Raw genomic sequence first — 18,123 nt, 5'->3', positions numbered from 1 at the left:
GTGCTGGGGGCACAGGGGCGCAGTACTGGGTGGTGCTGGGGGGCACTACTGGGGGCACTCGGGGTTGGTACTGGGGGAAGGACCGGGGCTGTGGGCTCTGGTACTGGGATCCAGTACTGGGTGGTACTGGAAGCATGGTGGTGGGTGTTAATGGGCAGTACGGACAGCTCTCTGGCTGGTGCTGGGGGCAGTGGGTGTGGTACTGGGATGGACTGGGCAGTTCTGGGCCATACTAGGGAAGCGCTGGGCTGTACGGGGCTGTACTGGACTGTGCTGGGCTGTACGGGGCTGCACGGGACTATGCTGGGCTGTACTGGACTGTACAGGGCTGTACTGGACTGTGCTGGGCTGAACGGGACCGTACTGGTCTGTACTGGTCTATACTGGGCTGTACGGGGCTGTGCTGGGTCCTTCCGCCCCCTGGCGGCCGGGATCGGCGCTGCAGGAGCCCAGGGGTCGGCGGCGGCGGGGCCGGGGGGGGCACAGCGGGGACAGCGAGGGGTGGGGGGGGACACAGGGGGGACAGGGGACACGGGTCTGGGGGGCACAGGGCACAGGGAGCTGCTGGGGACAGCAGGGAGGGGACACAGCGAGCTCCCCGAGGTGTCCCTGGGGGTACTGGGGGGCACTGGGGTTTCCCCTTAGGGTACTGGGGGATGTTATTGGGGGGGGAAAATGGGGGGTCCCCGGTGGTGCGGGAGGGGACCCTGGGGACACCAAGAGGGGTGGCACTGGGCCTGCTGGGGGGCACTGGGAGTGCAAGAGGGGAACACTGGGAACACCACTGGGGGGGGGGGGATGGAAAGGGACACGGGTGGGGTGCTGGGAACGTCGGGGGGGGGCGCTTGGATGGCTCGCGAGGGAGCCTGGGGAGGGAGAGTAGGACCACCATGAGCCTGGGGACAACAGGGACACCCCCACCACGGGGCCACCACGTCCACGGGGCCGGCCTGGGGACAGCAAGACCCCGTCCCCACGCCCACGGCGGGGACAGCTGGGTGCCCCCCCCCCTCACCCCACCGCCCTTCCCCGTGGCAGAAGCGCTGACGCTGGGAGCCAGGGGATTGCTGAGCTCAGCCCGGGGCAGATTTCGGGGGTTTTATCCGGGGCCTGGCTTAAGCCGAGCTCCTTGTCCCCGTCCTTGGCCCACTTGGGGTGGCGGTGGCGGCAGCGGCGGCAGCAGTCGGGCGGTGGGCGAGCGCTGGAGGCGTCGGGGGGCTGGCGCACGCTGCCCGTCCTGGTGCTGACCTCCACCGAGCGGGCGAGCCGGCGGGCGGCGGAGGCAAGGATGGGCGCCGGGGCCAGCGCCGAGGAGAAGCACTCGCGCGAGCTGGAGAAGAAGCTGAAGGAGGACGCTGAGAAGGATGCCAGGACCGTCAAGCTGCTGCTGCTGGGTAGGCGGGCACGGCCTCGTGAGGGGTTGGTTGGGGGGGGGGGGGTCAGGGTTTTGGGGAGGGGGTGCCCAAACCTCCTGTGCTGCAGCCCCGCAGCCCACCCAGCAGCCCCAAGATCCCCAGCACCTCTTAAACTCACCCAGCCCATTCTACAGACCACCCTTTATCCCCCCAAGCACCCCATACACACTCCCAGGCATCCCCAAAACCACCCCAGCCCCCTGCTGCTCCGAGGCACCCCCAAATCTCCCCCAGCCACGGCTCCAGCTCCAGGGTCTCCCCCTGTGCCCCCCCAGCACTTCGGGTCCCTCCTGGTCCCCCCGGTGGTGCTCAGTGCTCCCACGGGTGCTGCCTCTCCCCATATACCAGCCCAGGGTGTTCCCCCCCTGCACTGCCACACCGTGCCCCCATCCCAACCCTGGTCCCCCCAGAATGTCCCCAGCTGAGCCCCCCACAGCTCCCATCGCCCTGTCCTGGGGGCTGCAGCATCAGCACAACCCCAGAGCCCTCCCAGACCCCACCGTGACCCCCTCCCCGCCCGGGGGCTGCAGGATGCTTTGCTGTGCACGCAGCCCCCCCAAAAAAAAAGGCGACCACCGCTGTGACCCTGCTTTGCCTCCACAGGGGCAGGGGAGTCGGGGAAGAGCACCATCGTCAAGCAGATGAAGTAAGTGTTGGGGGAAGGCTGGTGGGGGGCAGCCCACGGGTTCCCCACACCCCTCGGTGCCCAGCTCAGCCCCGTGCCCCCCATCCCGGCCAGGATTATCCACCAGGACGGTTACTCGCTGGAGGAATGCTTGGAGTTCATCGCCATCATCTACAGCAACACGCTGCAGTCCATGCTGGCCATAGTGCGGGCCATGAGCACCCTCAACATCCAGTACGGCGACTCGGCCCGCCAGGTGAGGGGCACTCAGCACAGGACACGGGGACCCCCCCCACCCCTAAAATGAGTCGCTGTCCCCCCCCTGGCCCTGCTGAGTCCCTGTCCCGCGCAGGATGACGCCCGCAAGCTGCTGCACCTCTCGGACACCATCGAGGAGGGCACCATGCCCAAGGAGATGTCAGACATCATCGGGCGGCTCTGGAAGGACGCGGGCATCCAAGCCTGCTTCGACCGTGCCTCCGAGTACCAGCTCAACGACTCGGCTGGATAGTACGTGCTGGGGGGAGGGCGGGGGGGGCACCCGTGGGTGCAGCCCCTGGTGGGAGATGTCTGATGCCCGCGGTGTGCCTGGGCAGCTACCTGTCGGACCTGGAGCGCCTGGTGACCCCCGGCTACGTCCCCACGGAGCAGGACGTGCTGCGCTCCCGTGTCAAAACCACCGGCATCATCGAGACCCAGTTCTCCTTCAAGGACCTCAACTTCAGGTAGGGGTTGAGCACCCCCCCCTGCCCCCCTTGCCCAGCGTGGGGGTGGTCAGGGGGTGGGGGGGGCGTGCTGAGCCCTCCTGGTCCTGCCCAGGATGTTCGACGTGGGCGGGCAGCGCTCGGAGCGCAAGAAGTGGATCCACTGCTTCGAGGGGGTGACCTGCATCATCTTCATCGCGGCCCTCAGCGCCTACGACATGGTCCTGGTTGAGGACGACGAAGTGGTAAGTGGCCGTGCTGGGGGTTGGGGGTGCAGAGGGGGGCTGAAATGGGGCTAATGGGGCCGTGTCCCTCCACAGAACCGCATGCACGAGAGCCTGCACCTCTTCAACAGCATCTGCAACCACCGCTACTTCGCCACCACCTCCATCGTCCTTTTCCTGAACAAGAAGGACGTCTTCCTGGAGAAGATCAAGAAGGCCCACCTCAGCATCTGCTTCCCCGACTATGACGGTGAGGCGGCCGTGGCTCCTCCGCCGGGGGCAGGCCGCGAGGGGGGCGGTGAAGCTTCGGGTGCCAGCCCCCCTTTGAGGGGCACCCACTGGGAAGGGGTTTGGGGGGGGACACACGGCCCTGCCTTGCTACCAGGTCCCAACACCTACGACGACGCCGGCAACTACATCAAGCTGCAGTTCCTGGAGCTGAACATGCGGCGGGACGTGAAGGAGATCTACTCGCACATGACCTGTGCCACCGATACCGAGAACGTCAAGTTCGTCTTCGACGCCGTCACCGACATCATCATCAAGGAGAACCTCAAGGATTGCGGGCTCTTCTGAGCCCCGGCCCCCACCAACCCCCTCCCACCCCCCTCCCACACCCCGCTGGTGCCCCTAACCCCCCTCTGCCACCGCCTCTGCTCGTCCCCAGATGCCGGCGATGTGACCTGCGCAGCTCCAGAGCCCCCCCAGGCATTTAGCCACAGCCCTGTCCCCTCCCCGAGGTCACCCCCCCCAGGCTGCGAGCACCGTGGGTGACACTGGGGGGCTTGGGGTCCTTGGGTAGCACCTCCCCAGCAAAGGGGGAGCCAGCGCTGCTGGGGGACCCCCAAAAACGTGGGGACAACCTGGGGGGGCTCCCAGTCCATAGTTCCCACCCCTAGGAGTCCCCTCCTGCATCTCCACTCCCCCCTTCAGCCCGCGAGTCCCTCCCCAGGGAGGAGGAAAGCAGCCACATCGAGGGAGGGGGGGATTCTTTTTTTTTTTTTTTTTTTTTTTCTTTCTACATTTTATTATTTCAAACCACGTGAACAATTCGGTAAAACATCCCGTGGGAAAAGCGGGGCCTGGCTCCTGGGGGGGGGGAGGGAAAGGGGGGGGGAAAACGGGGGACAGAGCCGGGGAGGGAAATAGGGGGGGGGCTGCTCTGTACAGCAGGGTGTCCCCCGCCAGCGCAGCTAGCCCTATGCACTAGGCTCTATTAGAGAGGGCCGTGGGGGGGGGGGGGGGGGCGGCCGCCCTCTCCCCCCGGCCCAGCGCCGGACAAGGGGGGGTGGGAGGGGGGGGGCACGCAGCCCCCCGTGCGCCGGAGGGGCCCCCCCCACACAAGGCACACGGTTTCGGCATTACCTGCACCAAGACGACGCGACCACTTAGCACTTGACGCTTTTAAATAGTTTCTTAAAAAGGTTTCTTTAAAAAGCAACGTAAACCAAGCTCTGTGTGTGTGTGTCGGTGTGTGGGTTTGGGTTTGGTTTTTTGTGTGTTTTGTTTTTTTTTTTTTTTGTCTTTTCTGTTTTTTAAAAGGAATGTTATCAGTCGTGGCTCCTCATGGGTGGGTGGGGGGTCCCTTCACCGGCCCCTGCGGTGGTGGGAGCCCCGCGGCACCCCCCGGGCACGACTTTTTTGGATGTAAACGGTGCAGAAGTGATTTCCTGGAACCCAATAAAAAAAAAGGGGCTGGGGTGACCGGTTAGCAACCACGAGGGAAAAGCCCCTGCCCCCGGCCCCACTGGCCAAGGGGGGGGGACACGGGGGGAGGACGGAGGGACCGGCGGCTGTAGGGGACGGTGGGGACGGCCCCAGGCTGGGCGCCATGGGCAGCGCACTCCCACCCCACTGCCACAGTCGTCACCAGAATGTCTCTTTAGGGGGGAATCGGGGCCGGGGGGGGGATGAAACCAAAGAGGAGAAGCAGAAATCGCTGGGCAGCGCGCTCCTTCCTTCGTCGGCACGGCCTAAGGGAGAGAGAGAGACCCGTGAGCAGGACCGGGGCTGGGGACAGGGGTCGGGGTGGGGGGACAGGGGACACGGGGCTGAGGGCAGTGCTCCTCTCGTCCCTGCTGGCACCCACCTCGCCACCCTCAGAAGAGCCCGCAGTCCTTCAGGTTGTTTTTGATGATGACGTCGGTGACAGCATCAAAGACAAACTGCACGTTTTTGGTGTCGGTGGCGCAGGTGAAGTGCGTGTAGATCTCCTTGGTGTCCTTCCGCTTGTTCAGGTCCTCGAACTTGCTCTGGATGTAGCCGGCTGCCTCGTCGTACTTGTTGGCACCTGGAGAGGGGAAGGCGAGGCTGGGGATGCCCCACGGCACCACACTGCAGCGGCAGAGCCACCCTCACCCCCCTGGGCTAACCCCAAACCCACCCAGCCCCACAGCACCCCACACGCCACCAAACCCCACGCTTTGCTCCCCAGGGCCATGTGGCATGATGGCCATATCAGGACCCCCCCCACGCACTGCAGGGACACCCCTCCAGCCCTAAGGATTCACTACAGAGCCCCAAAGGCTTCTTGAGCAGGGACCACCGCTGCCCAGCCCACCGCCAGCCTCCCCTGGCAGGGGAAGCCCCACGCAGCCGCTGCTGCCGGCTCCGTACCGCTGTACTCGGGGAAGCAGATGGTCAGGGGGCTGTGCACGATCTTCTCCTCGAAGAGGTCCTTCTTGTTGAGGAAGAGGATGATGGACGTGTCCGTGAACCACTTGTTGTTGCAGATGCTGTCGAACAGCTTCATGCTCTCGTGCATCCGATTCTGGCAGGGGACAGCACCGTGTGAGGCAGGGGCAGGCACCGTGCCACCAGCCTTCCATTTGGCCACCAGGCAGGGCTGGGACACTGGTGGCCACCAGAGCAGAGCACGGGGTCCGGCACTGCACAGGGGGCTCCTGGAGAGGGCACCCCAAACCTGGACCACCCCAAACCTGGATGTCCACCCCCCTTCAACTTACCATCTCCTCGTCTTCTGCCAGCACCAGGTCGTAGGCGCTGAGGGCCACGCAGAAGATGATGGCCGTCACCCCCTCGAAGCAGTGGATCCACTTCTTGCGCTCCGAGCGCTGGCCGCCCACGTCGAACATCCTGCGGAGGAGGGGCAGTGTGGGCAGGCAGCACCCCCAGCCCCACCAGCACCCCCAGCCCTGCCTCAGTTTCCCCAGCAGACCCAGGAGAAGGTGTCCAGCAAAGGGCAAACAGGGGCAGGATCAGGCCGCCCGTGCCTGGAGGTGTCACGGCCCTGTGCCCACCTCCAAAGATGACCCCGCAGACCCCGAGTGGGCGCTGCTGGGTTTGGGCTAGAGCTGGGGACGTAGCTATGGGAGGATGGACGGGATGAAGTGCACCAGATGCCTCTCCCACTCTGGGCACCAGAGGATGCCCTGGCTCCACGGAGCAGAGCCTGGCAGCCGCGCTGCATCCTCCACTTACAGATCTTTGACTGCTCGGCTGCTGGAGGGGTTTCATCCCTGCTGTGCCCCAAAACCCCCACCCAGGCGCCCTGAACCCATTCTGCCTGTCTCTGCTGGCTCCTCCAAGCCTTGGAGCGGTGTGGAACAGCCACCACAGAGCCTCGGTTGAGGCAGGAGTTTCGGCAGATGTGCTCCCATCCCAATCCCTGAGCAACCCCAACATCACCACCACCAGAAGCTCAGCACCAGCCCCGCACACCAGCAGGGCTAGGGCACGCTGGCCCCAGCACCCAAGCAGGATTCAGCCCTCTGAGGCCAGGGGAGGAGGGCTCGTGTCTGCGGAAGGGCTGGGCGTACTTGAAATGGAGGTCCTTGAAGGTGAAGTGGGTCTCCACGATGCCGGTGGTCTTCACCCTGGTCCGCAGCACATCCTGCTGGGTGGGGATGTAGTCGGCCCGGGCTATCCTCTCCAGGTCATTCAGGTAGCTGGGGAGGGAGCAGAAGGGCGCTGTGTAAGCCGGGTGGTGGGGCAGGGGACATCCTGCGTGCTGGGGGACATCCCAGGGGTGGCACCAGGCACCAACCGGGCTGGGCAATGCCAAGCCCCCAGCATGCAGACACCCCCCATCCATAGCCCAGAGACCCCTTACGGGCTGGGAACACGGGGACAGGGCCACGCAGCCCCTCGGGGAGCCACCAGCCCTCCCGATGACGCAGCAGCGGGGACACGGGGGACGCAGGGAGACGAGGCCGCGGCACCGGGGCCCGCGCAGCCGTAACGCTTCCCCGGCTCGCGGCGGGGAGGGAAGGGGGGGGAACGGAAAGAGGAAAGTATTCATCGCCACGGCAACGGGCCACAGCGCCAGCGGAAACAATTTCTGGCGCCGTGCCATTTACAGTCACAAAAAAAAAAAAAAAAAAAAAAGCAAACACAAAGGGCTTCATCCCCCCCCGGAGGAAACGGGCACAGGCCTCGGCTCCCGGTAGGGACGTCCCCGCTCCTCGCCGGAGCGGCCGCCAGCTTTAATCGCTCCGGCTCAAGTTAATTGGGTTACGATAAGCAGGCTGCTTCCCCCGGGAGAATTAGGTGCCCCCCCCCATAATCTGGGGAGAGCCGCGCCGAGCTCGCAGGCACCACGGCCACGGTGGTGGGCGCAGGGCTGGGGGGCGCTGGGGTGGGTGCGGGTGGTGCAGCGCGGGCGCAGCCGGAGCCAGGCCGCACCTCCCCGGCGCGCTCGAAAACAGCCGGAAACGCAGCCGGCCTCCGGCTGACACAAAAACAGGAAACCAGCGCTGGGGAGGCAGGGCCGCGGCGGTGCTTGGTGCTCGGACCCAGCGCCCAGCCTGCGCCACCAGCTCCGCGCCCCGCAGCTGCGGTGTCCCCGGCCCCGCAGTGTCCCCGGCCCTGCATGGTGCAGCGCCCACAGGCATCGCCCCCGGCCCACGGGGTGAAGGCCGAGGCCGCAGCTCGCTGGCGTGAGCTAAAGTAGTCTCTTCATTAACACTAGCCCGACACTCGTAGCACGCTGGGTGTGGCACGAACGCTGCTAGGATGATCTCTTTGGAAGACACACGTGCGTGAATTGCGGGTCTCAGCGTCCCCGGAGCTGTAGGGACAGCGGGGAGGCTCTGGGCTGGAGCCTATGCCAGAGGGACCCAACGTGGCGAGTGCCTGCGACCGAGCACAGGGCTGCCACTGCTGTGTCTCCTCCGGCAGTCGGCTCTCCGGCATCGTTCCCGCTGGTGATCCCAGCGCAGAAGAGCGATCATGCTTTAGGCAGCTTAACTTATTTAATAAATCTCTTTAGGGATAAATTGAACCAGATGCAGTCAATTTACCTATCTAAGCACGAGTTTGCCAGCTAATACGCTAGCATAATGCTGATTTTTTCCCACATTAACTCATTTGGAAAAAAAAAAAAAAAAAAAAAAAAAAAAAAAACCAACTGAAGAAGCTATCTTGTGCATCCCACTCAGAACAAGCAAACCCACATTTCTTTGGGGTTTTTCCCCCTGTGGTTACTCACTCCCTATGCAAACAGCCGTGGGGGAGAAATGACCAGGAGGAGCCCCTGGTCGCCGGATAGCAGAGCCATCTCACCAGGCTCTTCCCTTCCCATTTAAACAACCATAGCAAGGAGGGGGGGAAATAAAAACAAAACAAAAAAACAGAAAACCTCTACCCAGGAGGAAATTCAGCACTAACCATCTTCTTGCAAGGTGAAACAGAGCTGGGAGCAACACCCATGCGAAGAAAACCTGCACCCAGCACGGAGGGGGATGAGGTGCCCGAGCCCGGAAAGGAGGGTCTCGGCTGAGAAACGGGGACACTGCAGGGACCTGGTGTGAGTACGTGACAGGGGGCACAGCCCCAAACCTGCTCCTCAACCCCACCGAAAGAGGGAGAGAAGGAAGAAGGGTACTCACTAGGCGGCGGAGTCGTTCAGCTGGTATTCGCGGGAGCGGTTAAAGCAGGCCTGGACCCCGTGGTCAGCCCACAGCCTCCGGATCACGTTGGCAAGGTCCTCGGGCATGATGCCCTGCTCTTCCGCAGCGCAGGAGAGCGCAAAGAGCTGGCGAGCGTCATCCTGTGGGAGAACAGGGATGGGCGTCAGCTCTGCCACCCTCCACAAGCCCTGGGGACACCACCCCATGCTAAGGCTGCCCATCGTAGACACCCGCAGGAAAAAAAAAACCTCAGGATGGGCAAAAATCACCTCTCCCAACCCAGGAAGCCTGTGGCTTTCCCCTTTCCTCCTACTGTTTATGCTTTGGGTCCCCCCACCCTATCTTCAGGGCCAGGAGGTCACAGCCCAGGGGACAGCAGAGCTTGGGCAGGGCCACCCTGAGCCCAGGTTCAGCGCTGGCAGCTTCTGCTCCCCAGAGGGGCTGGGACACACACGGGGGCACGCACCGCTCTGGAGGAATCCCCGAAGTCAATCTGCAGGTTCCCCATGGCCTTGATGATGGCCATGATGGACTGGATTGTGTTGCTGTAGACCACGGCTTTGTACTGCCGGCACTCCTCCTCCGAGTAGCCATCTTCGTGGATGATCCTGGGGGCAGGGGGACAGGGTCAGGCTCTGCCCCGAGCGTGGTGCCAGCAGCCGGGGGCTTCCCACAGCCTCTTCAAGCCTGGGAAGCTGCTCCAGCTCCGGCACCACCTCAGACAGACACCAAGGACACGCTCAGCGCTGCAGTACCCCAGCAACCAGCACCACTTTGGGGGCTGGCACCACCAGCTCGGAGCCTTTCCTCGTGCTGGGGACAGCCTGGCAGCACCCACAGTGCCCCACCAGGGACGGGGACGTCCCCAGCAGCCCCGCTCCTCCCCGTCAGGTATTGGCTTTCACAGTGGCACTCGGCACAGCCACAGGCACCCGAGCTCACCGCCTCCTCTAACCACACACCGATGAAATATTCAAAGGAGAGCGCGCTGGGTTACTGCCCCCGCTGGCACTAGCCTGGTGGCAGGGGCGCTGGGGACATTTGGGACAGCCATAACCAGTCTTTGGGGTGCTGGGAGGGACGGGGCAGGCCTGCGGACTACTCACTTCATCTGTTTGACGATGGTGCTCTTCCCAGACTCACCGGCACCTGCGGAGGAAGGGGACAGACACACAGATGAGCTGTGAGCTGCAGCCTGAAGCCAGGGATCCCCCTGCCACCGCGGATACCCCACCACACGCTGGGACCCCGGTGGCACTACAGCGACAGGAGAGCAAGGCTGGGGGGACAGAACGCAGCACAGGGCCGTTCTGTGACACCCAGGGTCATCGGCATGGCTGGGAAAAACCCAGGCAGGTTTGGCATCGGCCGGGGATGTGTCACCCTCGGTGGCAGCTCCGCCACCACCCCGAGAAGAGGGGACGTGCAGCTCGCACCAGGCTGTCCCTCCCCGGGGCCGGGAGGGCGGAAGGAGTGAAGTCATCCTGGCTGCTGAAAGGGGAAGCTGAAAGGGGAAGCTCGAAGGGACGCTGCCCATCCCTTGTCCCTTCTCTGGGCTGGGACAATGGCCCGGAGCAATCCCCCTGCGCAGGGGCTTCGAGCAGCACCCCTGGGGGATGCCGATGGCAAAGTCAGGTGGGATGCAAGCCCTAGGGTCCTCCGGTGTGAGGTCCCAGCAGCACGGCAGCTGGGAAAGCCTCTTCCAGCCCTCTGTGGGGATCCCCCAGCCTGGGCCACGCTTCAGACCTGGCCCCAGCCCCCTGCCACACGGGCTGCTCGCACCCCGGGCACTGCTGGAAGGTCCCGGTGGCCACAGAGCCGCCCTTAAAGAGGGCCCCAAGCAGCCAACGGCAGGGCTGCTCCGCCGCTGGCCACAGAGGGGGAAGAGAGATTACAGAGGAGCTCAAAAAGTGGAGATTATGCTAAAATTAACCTGCAAAAGCACAGCTCGTGGTTGCGGCTGAGACGCAGCAGCAGGGAGCAAGGCGGCTGGCGGGGCACGGGCAGACGTCACCTTCTGCACGGGTGACAGCCGAGTGCCCTCGTGGGGAGCACCGTGGCCCCACGCAGCCCAGGTACAACGAGGCCACACAGGGGTTATAAGCTCACCACGGCACCAGGAGCCCGCTGCCTGTTTCAGCTGCTCTGCTCTTGCGAAAACGTGGCGGCACCGCACTTGTGGCTGCTGTGAGCCTTTTCTTGGCTCTTGCCCCAGGTGTCCCCTATCGCACCTCCCACGCTGCCGCTGCTCTCTCCCATCCAAGTCCCTGAAGCCACCGTCCTTCTTAACCCCAACTGCTGTCCCCAAAGCCGAGTGCCAGCAGCGAGGGTCACACCCTGGAGCCTTCCAGGCAGAGCATCCCTCTATCCCCAGCCCGTGCCGCAGGGCCACGAGGCAGCAGCACCCCGCACCCAAGGCAGGACCCAGCACGCATCTGCGGCATCTTTCTTTGGTTACGGGGCTCCGCGGATGACACGTGTTTCTCATTTGGCCCAAAATACACAATTTGGCTGGAACCTCGCAGGCTTGACCCGACGGAAATAAAACTGTACTTGGTTTGGAGAGGCGGATCGGGTTTCTTTCTTTCTTTCCACCCAGAGCTTCCCCCCCGTCTCCGAAGGCCGTCTCCTTTGGAAAAGGATCCCCGCAGCCAGCCACGCCGCGCGGAAAATCCCTGCTCAGACGGGCTGGCTGCAGGGCCACGGTGCAGGGCAGGTCCCCACGCAGGGACAGTGCCAGCCCCAGGGGACCCCAGGCCATGCAAGCACCCCACACACGGAGAAGGGTCCTGAGAGCAACATCAGTGCCAACCCCATGCGGGGACACCGTGACAGCAGGAGCTGGCGCAGGGCATCAAGCATCGTCCCCACGCACCCCAAGCGCCCCCAAATCCCACTCTTGCAGCCCGTAGAGGTGTCCCTGTGGCGGGGGCTGCACAGCCAGCCCGCTCCCTGCCTGCACATCGCTGCTCTCCTCTCCCCACAGCCTCCAGAGCCCCACAGCTGCTCCCCAGACGTGACCCTCGCCTGCAGCAGGGCCCGCGGCAGGAGGAGCGCAGGGAGGGACGGAGCCCGGCCTCCAGCGCACGCGTGCGGAGCCGGTTTTCGAGCGGAGCGTTGAGTCACGTTAGCTGCGGGGAAGGCATTTTTCCCTTTCGTAATCCGTATTTAGCAGGAGCACTTTAGTACCTCATTAACTCTGACAGCCTAATCCCAGCCCAAGCAGTGCCTGCAGAGGTGGAGGTGCCAGCACTGGGTGGGATGGGGCCTCCAGACCTGGGCACCGCTCGGCACGGGCAGAGCCCTCGGGCTGGACACCGGGATCACCGCAATGAGCCTCCCCCTCCAATTTCCCTTCCAAATCACCTCCTTTCCCTAATGAACCAGTAATTGCCTGAGGAACTACACACGGTGTGACCAGGTGCTGCTGCCAGTGCACAGCCAGCAGCTGGGACAGGGACACCGCGCAGCAGTCCCACGACGCCAGGCGGGTGCAGGGAGCCAAACCACCCCCTCACAACCCCACACGGACAGCACAAGGGCTCAGGGCACCCCTGGAAGCTGCTGCCGAGCAGCCCAGCCTCAGGGCCGGGCTGGGAGCTGCCCCCATCCACGGTACCCAAGGAAGGTACCGGCCACCAGCCGTGAGACAACCACAGGACAGGGGGCCAGGCAAGCGCACGCGCTTCCAGAGAGGGGCATCATCCCCACGGTGAGGAAGGATGCTCCTGCCCGGCCCGAACAGCCCACCCGGTGCCCCCACACCACCCGGTGCACTCCAGAGGGTCCCCAGCCTGCGCACTGCCCACAGCCCCCGGGGATGGAGGCGCGATGCTGCCACCCGTGCCCTTTTTACGGCCGGGCCTGGCCCGGATCACGGCCGCTGGGACACGACCACGCTCATTCCCAGACTGTCCTACAAAAATAGGAGGAGAGCGCGTGCTCCTGGGCTGCTTTTCCCCGTTGAAAATAATCTTTTAAAATTTTAAAAGTAAGCAAGCAGATGGCCAGCTCCAAAACGCAGCCTCCCAGCCGAGGAGAAACTTGTTCGGCTGCGGATCCGGCTTCCTTTTGGAGAGCCCCAGAGTTTGGAGACCCCAGCATCACTGGGAGCAGGGCTGGAAAACATCCCCAGCCCTGGGCAGCCACCAGGATGCACCCCTCAGGCAGGCGAGGGACTGGTCCCTCGGACTGGCCATTGAATGGGATTTTCAAAGCTCTGCATTAAAAGCGTAGTCACCTAAGAAAAAGACTTAAAAAAAAAAAAAAAAAGACTTTAAAAAAAAAAAAAAAGATTCCCCTCGACATTTTCCTTGCTATCTAAAATAGATGGAAAATTGCTTTAAAAATAATTGCATGTAAGAAAAAAAAAAGCCACAGCAACGCCGAGTGTTTTTCCAAGCGGCCATCTGACTGCTGCACAGAGCTGGCCGCTCTCCAGGAGGGCCCTGCTAGCCCCAGGGGAGCCGGGTGGGTGCTGCCACCCGGGGGTCCCCACGAACCCCCCCACAGGTGCTGCAAGGGGAGAAGGGACAGCACCGTGCCAGGGCTGCCTGCACAGAGCTCGGAGCAGAGGGCGGAGGGGACAGCAGCCCCTGTGCCCCCATCACACCCCAGCGTGTCCCCCCCAGCCCATCCCAGGGGGCCAAACACCGGAGCTTGACTTTGAAGGCGCTGAATTGGGGCTGAAAAGGGGTGCAGGGCACCTGGGGGGCACCTGGGACACGCAGCACGGGCCGGACCGCAGCTGCATCCAGCCACGCCATCCGCTTCCAGGCAGCCGATGGAGACGCGACTCAGCCTGTGGCTTTCTGGCAAAAAGTGCTGAAAGCACACCAAAAAAAAAAAATCCTCTGCGGGAAGGATGTTCGGAGCAAGCAGGGGAGGAGTGTCTGGGCCAGGAACGGCTTTTCTGAACACCCCCCTGCCACCGACAAGGGACGCTGACGTTTACAAGCCGGACAGAACTATTCCTGTGCCTTTTTTTCCAGGAACCAAGAAACTTTCCTTCTTGCTTTCTGCCACTGAAATCCCAGAACAGCGACTCTCTCCCACCATCCCCCCGGCACCTTTACACCTTTGCTCCTGGGGCTGCGGTGACACCGGGTCCTTTGTGCCCCTGTGGGGACTCAGGGCAGCGAGCTGACCATGTCCGGGGCAGGACAGGGCAAGCGGTGCCCACCCCTGGGTGCTGCACAGGGAGGCTTCTGTAACCTGCAGCAGGTTTGCACGCCCGTGTCACCAACACATCTGCAGACGTGGGCAAGCACCAAGGCCGAGGCTGGGTGCCTGGGGGCACCCAGCACCCACGGGGGGCCCCCCAACCTGCCCCCACCCCACAGCCGGGTGCCCCCAGGTCGCAGAGTGGCACAGGTTGGAGCAGAGGGCACTGCCCCGGGGTGCTCGCAGCCCCACCGGGCCCAGCTGCCTGCCCCTGCCCGCACACACCGCGAGGAGAGCGGCACAGGGCGGGGAGGAAGGAAAAGCAGCGAGGCAGGAGCAGGCGCTGCAGGGCCGGCCGCCCGCAGGCACGCGAGCCAGCGGCAGCCCCGTGAGCGCCGGGGAAACGCCGCCGCCGAAAGTCACAGCTGGTCCCTCCCTTCCTCTATTTTTGTGCGAGCAGAAGAAGTCGCTGAGCCCGGGTGCCGCAGACACCTCCCCAGCAAGACCCGGCTGGGGAGTGAACCCGGGGCCTGGCGCCGCCGGCACGCAGCCCGGGACGGAGCCACTGTCACCCCAAGGGATGGCATCACCTCGACAGCACCCCAAAGCCACACGCAGCTCCCCCGTCAGCTCGACACAGGCCTCCGGGTGTGAGCTGGCACTACGGAGCACACAGCTCCCCGCGGGGAGGGCTCCGGGAAGGGTTTGGGTTTGCCAGCGGTGCCTGCGGGGGCTTCCCACAAAACCCGAGTGAGAGGCATGGATCACCTCCGTGCTCCGGCCTGAGAGCTGGCAGCCAAGAAATCCCTCTTCCTTCTTAATCCTAAACAGGCAGAAAATGGTTTCAGGACTGCTCACTCGGGGTACCGCTCGTCTACCACCAGCAACACGTCGGAACGGGCGGCAGGAGCACCGAGGGCCACGCATGTCTTCCCCACTGAACCCCAAACCAAACCCTGCTGAGTTTGAGGGGTGGGTTGAGGCAGGGGGGGGCTCTCCCTCTGAACTGGATTTCTCCTGCTGTCTGCAAGCCCTGCCCTCAGCAACAGGCCCCGAGGCGCACCCGGGCCTGCTTCACCAAACTAACACAAAAACAGGCGGAAAACGAAAAAAAAAAAAAAAAGCCATCAGGGAGGAAGGGGCCGGTGGCCCCGCACGCCCAGCACCGCTTTTGGCAGCGGCGAGGATCCGGCAACACCGAGGGTTTCACTTCTGCCTCGCGCCGGGCAGAAGGAGCCAGGGACATCTCTCCCCGTGCCGGGGGGAGGCAGCGCGAAGCCCGCCCGTGGCGGTGGAGGAGCCGCCAGGCGGCAACTGAGGGGCTTTGATTTGTGGGCGCAGCGCCGGGAGCCCCGCCAGCACGCACAGAAGCCGCGGCGTCTGCTGGCGGCGGCAGGCAGCTCCCGTCACCCTGCCCAGCCGGGGGGGCTCCCGGCTCCTCCTGTGCAGCACCCGGGACCCCCGCAGCAGCAGGTGCCACCCCGGGGCATCCACCGGTGCATTTTCCGGGCGCACGGTTCAGAAATTGGTCAATAGCAGCGGAGGGCTCCGGCACTGTTTGTGCTTGAACAGCTGCTAGGCGGAGGAAAATAATAATAATAATAATGATAAAAGAGTGTTTTCGCTCTGTTTTTGGCTTTGGAAACCCACTGAGATCAGAGAAGCGGACTGGCCCATAACTGCCCTCCTCCTCGGCTCCTCCTCAGGGCCAGCCCCGGGGAGCGCTGTGGGTGCCCTGTGCGCCCTCGGCTGCCCCTCGGTCCCCTGGCCAGAGAGCAGCGAGCGCTGCTCCCACATCACCCATCCCAAACCAGGGCCACGCTGCCACCGAGCACCCGGCTGCCCCCCGGGGTGCCCGAGCACCACCTGGGAGGAGATAACGGGGGGCCAGGACGGGCACACCGCCGCGACGCGACGGAGGCACCACGTGTCCGCCCTGCAACACCCGCGGGGTTTCGCTCCGCCAGCGCCTTCCCCTCCCCGGAAACCAGCGGGGCTGGGGCTGCCCGTGCCTCCCGCCGGGTCGCACAGCGCGAGGGCAGCCCCCGGCCCCGAGCTCCCATCCCAAAATCCCCAGAGCCATCCCTATGCAGCAGCGAGGGACGGCTCCGGGGATGGGGTGCGCATGGGGCCGAGAAGGCGGCGATGAAGCCTCGCAGCCAGCGGTACCTCCGGACATCTCGGGGCAGGCGGCAGCTGCACAAATAAGCGGCTGCCTGATTTCACCATGACTTCCTGCTGCTCTCGGCTTCCTCTCTCCAAGAGGGCGACGAGAAGACGGGCGAGAGGCAGCCATGGGGAGGTTCTCCTCTCCTCCCGTGCCCCCGGGGATGGAGGGGGTCCAGGGGTGGCAGCCCCAAAAGCGAGCGAACGCCGTGCGAGCGAGGCGGGGAGAGGGCCCCGCACAGCATCCCCTGTGTCCCGGTCCCGTTAGGGGAGCGGCACCGCGGGGTGGCCCCGAGGGGGATCGGGGAGAGGAAAGGGGTGCGTGGGGGGGGTCCCTGCGCCCCGCACCGAGCCGGGGGGGATTGGGGGTGCCCGGGATGGGCGGAGCTGGGGTGGGGGCAGCACGGCGAGGGGGTGGGAGAGGGGGGCAGCGCCCCTTTTGCGAGGGGGGGGTCCCAGGAGATGGGGGGGGTGGAAGCGCAGGGCGGCTGCGGGGCGGCCCCCAAAAGAGGGCAGGGGGTGGGGAGCCACGGGAAGGGCGGGGGCACGGCCGGGGGATGCCCGGGGCTGGAGGGGGGGGGGAGGAGGAGGAAAGCACCGGGGGGGGGGGGGGCGACACCGGGGCTGGAGGGGGGGTCCGGCTGGGGGTGGGGGGGTACCCTAAGGGTACCGGGATGGGGTCGGGAATGGGGATGAGGGGGTGATGATGCCAGCGGGGGCGGCGCACGGGGGGGGAGGTTGGAGGGTGGGGGGGGGGGGGGGATGGGGATGCCCGTCGGGGGGCGCCGCTCACCCAGCAGCAGCAGCTTGACCTCCCGCGCCGCCTTCTCGCCGTCCTCCCGCAGGTTGCGGTCGATCATGCGGGAGCGCTCGGCGGCCGCCTTGTCCTCGGCGCTGACGGTGCAGCCCATGGCGGCGGCGCCTCCGCTCCGCGCTCCGCCGGCTCTGCCCTGCCCTGCGCGGCGCGGCGCGGGCGGGGCTCGGGGGGGCGGGGCCTGGAGGGGAAAGGGGCGTGGCTTGGAGGGAAGGGGCGGGGCTTAGAGGGGGAGTGGGCGTGGTCGGGTTTAAGGGCGTGGTTATAAGGAGGGGGCGGGGAAAGGGGGGAAAGGGGCGGGGCAATGGGCGCGGGAAAAGGGGGGGTGGGAGGGTGCGGAGTGGGGCTGGGGGTGCGCGGGGTGGGGGCTATGGGGCCGTGGGGCCATGGGGCCATGGGCACCCAGCCCAGACGTGCCCATGGCCATCGCCGTGCCCCAGCCCAAACGTGCCCGGGGTGGTCGGACACCCGTGGGTTGCCCCCCGGCGTGCCCCATCCCAGGCTTTATGGGGCCACCACGCACCCAAGGAAGGAGATGCATGGGGCCCGCGCAGTGCAGAGGGGTTTGGGGTGATGCTGTGCCCCGTGATGTGTGTTGGGGTGCGGTGTGCTCCAGCATGGTTGTGTGTTGCACCGCACTTCATGTGTGCACAAGTGGAGGTGCGCGGTGCTCTGGTGTGCCCCAGGAGCGTGTAAAGGGCCCTGGTGTGCCCCAGGATGTTGCTTGTTGTTCCATAGTGTGCCCCAGCACAGCCGTGTAGGGGGCCACGAAGTGTCCGTGATAGATGTGTGCAGGCCTCAGGACATGGGGGTGTCACGGGGTGCCCCTAAGCAGGTGTGCGAGAGGCCACGGTGTGCCCTAGAGCAGAGGTGCACGTAGCAGTGGTGTTCCCCGGGACAGCGATGCACGGGGCCATGAGGTGCCCCAGGACAAACAGCGCAGGGCTGTGGGGTGCACGGGACAGAGGTGTGTGGGGAAATCGCTTGCCCAGGAGAGACGTGCAGCGGGCCACCGTGCTCCTGAGGACAGGCCACGTAGGGCTCAGGACAGAGGTGCACAGGATCACCGTCACGTGGGCATTTTGTGCCCAGGACAGATGTGACTTGAGGCACAATTTGCCCCAGGACACTGTGCATCGATC

The 18,123-nt window shown here is 64.8% G+C and overlaps 2 protein-coding genes across 2 annotated transcripts; one reads left to right on the top strand and one right to left on the bottom strand.

The window, feature by feature from the left end:
* Nucleotides 1-1,288: 1,288 nt before the first annotated feature.
* On the top strand, nucleotides 1,289-3,544 carry GNAT1 (G protein subunit alpha transducin 1). The gene is made up of 8 exons (XM_032194107.1): nucleotides 1,289-1,394; nucleotides 2,019-2,061; nucleotides 2,155-2,296; nucleotides 2,393-2,550; nucleotides 2,637-2,765; nucleotides 2,860-2,989; nucleotides 3,065-3,218; nucleotides 3,354-3,544. Exons 1-8 carry the CDS (start codon nucleotides 1,289-1,291, stop codon nucleotides 3,542-3,544), a joined length of 1,053 nt encoding a protein of 350 aa, XP_032049998.1.
* Nucleotides 3,545-4,490: 946 nt separating this feature from the next.
* GNAI2 (G protein subunit alpha i2) lies at nucleotides 4,491-17,116 on the bottom strand. Its single transcript, XM_032194317.1, has 9 exons — nucleotides 16,961-17,116; nucleotides 9,945-9,987; nucleotides 9,305-9,446; nucleotides 8,818-8,978; nucleotides 6,748-6,876; nucleotides 5,935-6,064; nucleotides 5,585-5,738; nucleotides 5,058-5,258; nucleotides 4,491-4,941 (listed from the first exon to the last, which is right to left on the bottom strand). Exons 1-8 carry the CDS (start codon nucleotides 17,076-17,078, stop codon nucleotides 5,068-5,070), a joined length of 1,068 nt encoding a protein of 355 aa, XP_032050208.1. The 5' UTR covers nucleotides 17,079-17,116; the 3' UTR covers nucleotides 4,491-4,941; nucleotides 5,058-5,067.
* Nucleotides 17,117-18,123: the final 1,007 nt, after the last annotated feature.

The sequence above is a fragment of the Aythya fuligula genome, chromosome 10, assembly GCF_009819795.1.
Source record: "Aythya fuligula isolate bAytFul2 chromosome 10, bAytFul2.pri, whole genome shotgun sequence".
Classification (NCBI taxonomy): Eukaryota; Metazoa; Chordata; class Aves; order Anseriformes; family Anatidae; genus Aythya; species Aythya fuligula.
The sequence above is the reverse complement of the archived record's forward strand: the minus strand, read 5'-3'. Positions and strand labels throughout refer to the sequence as shown.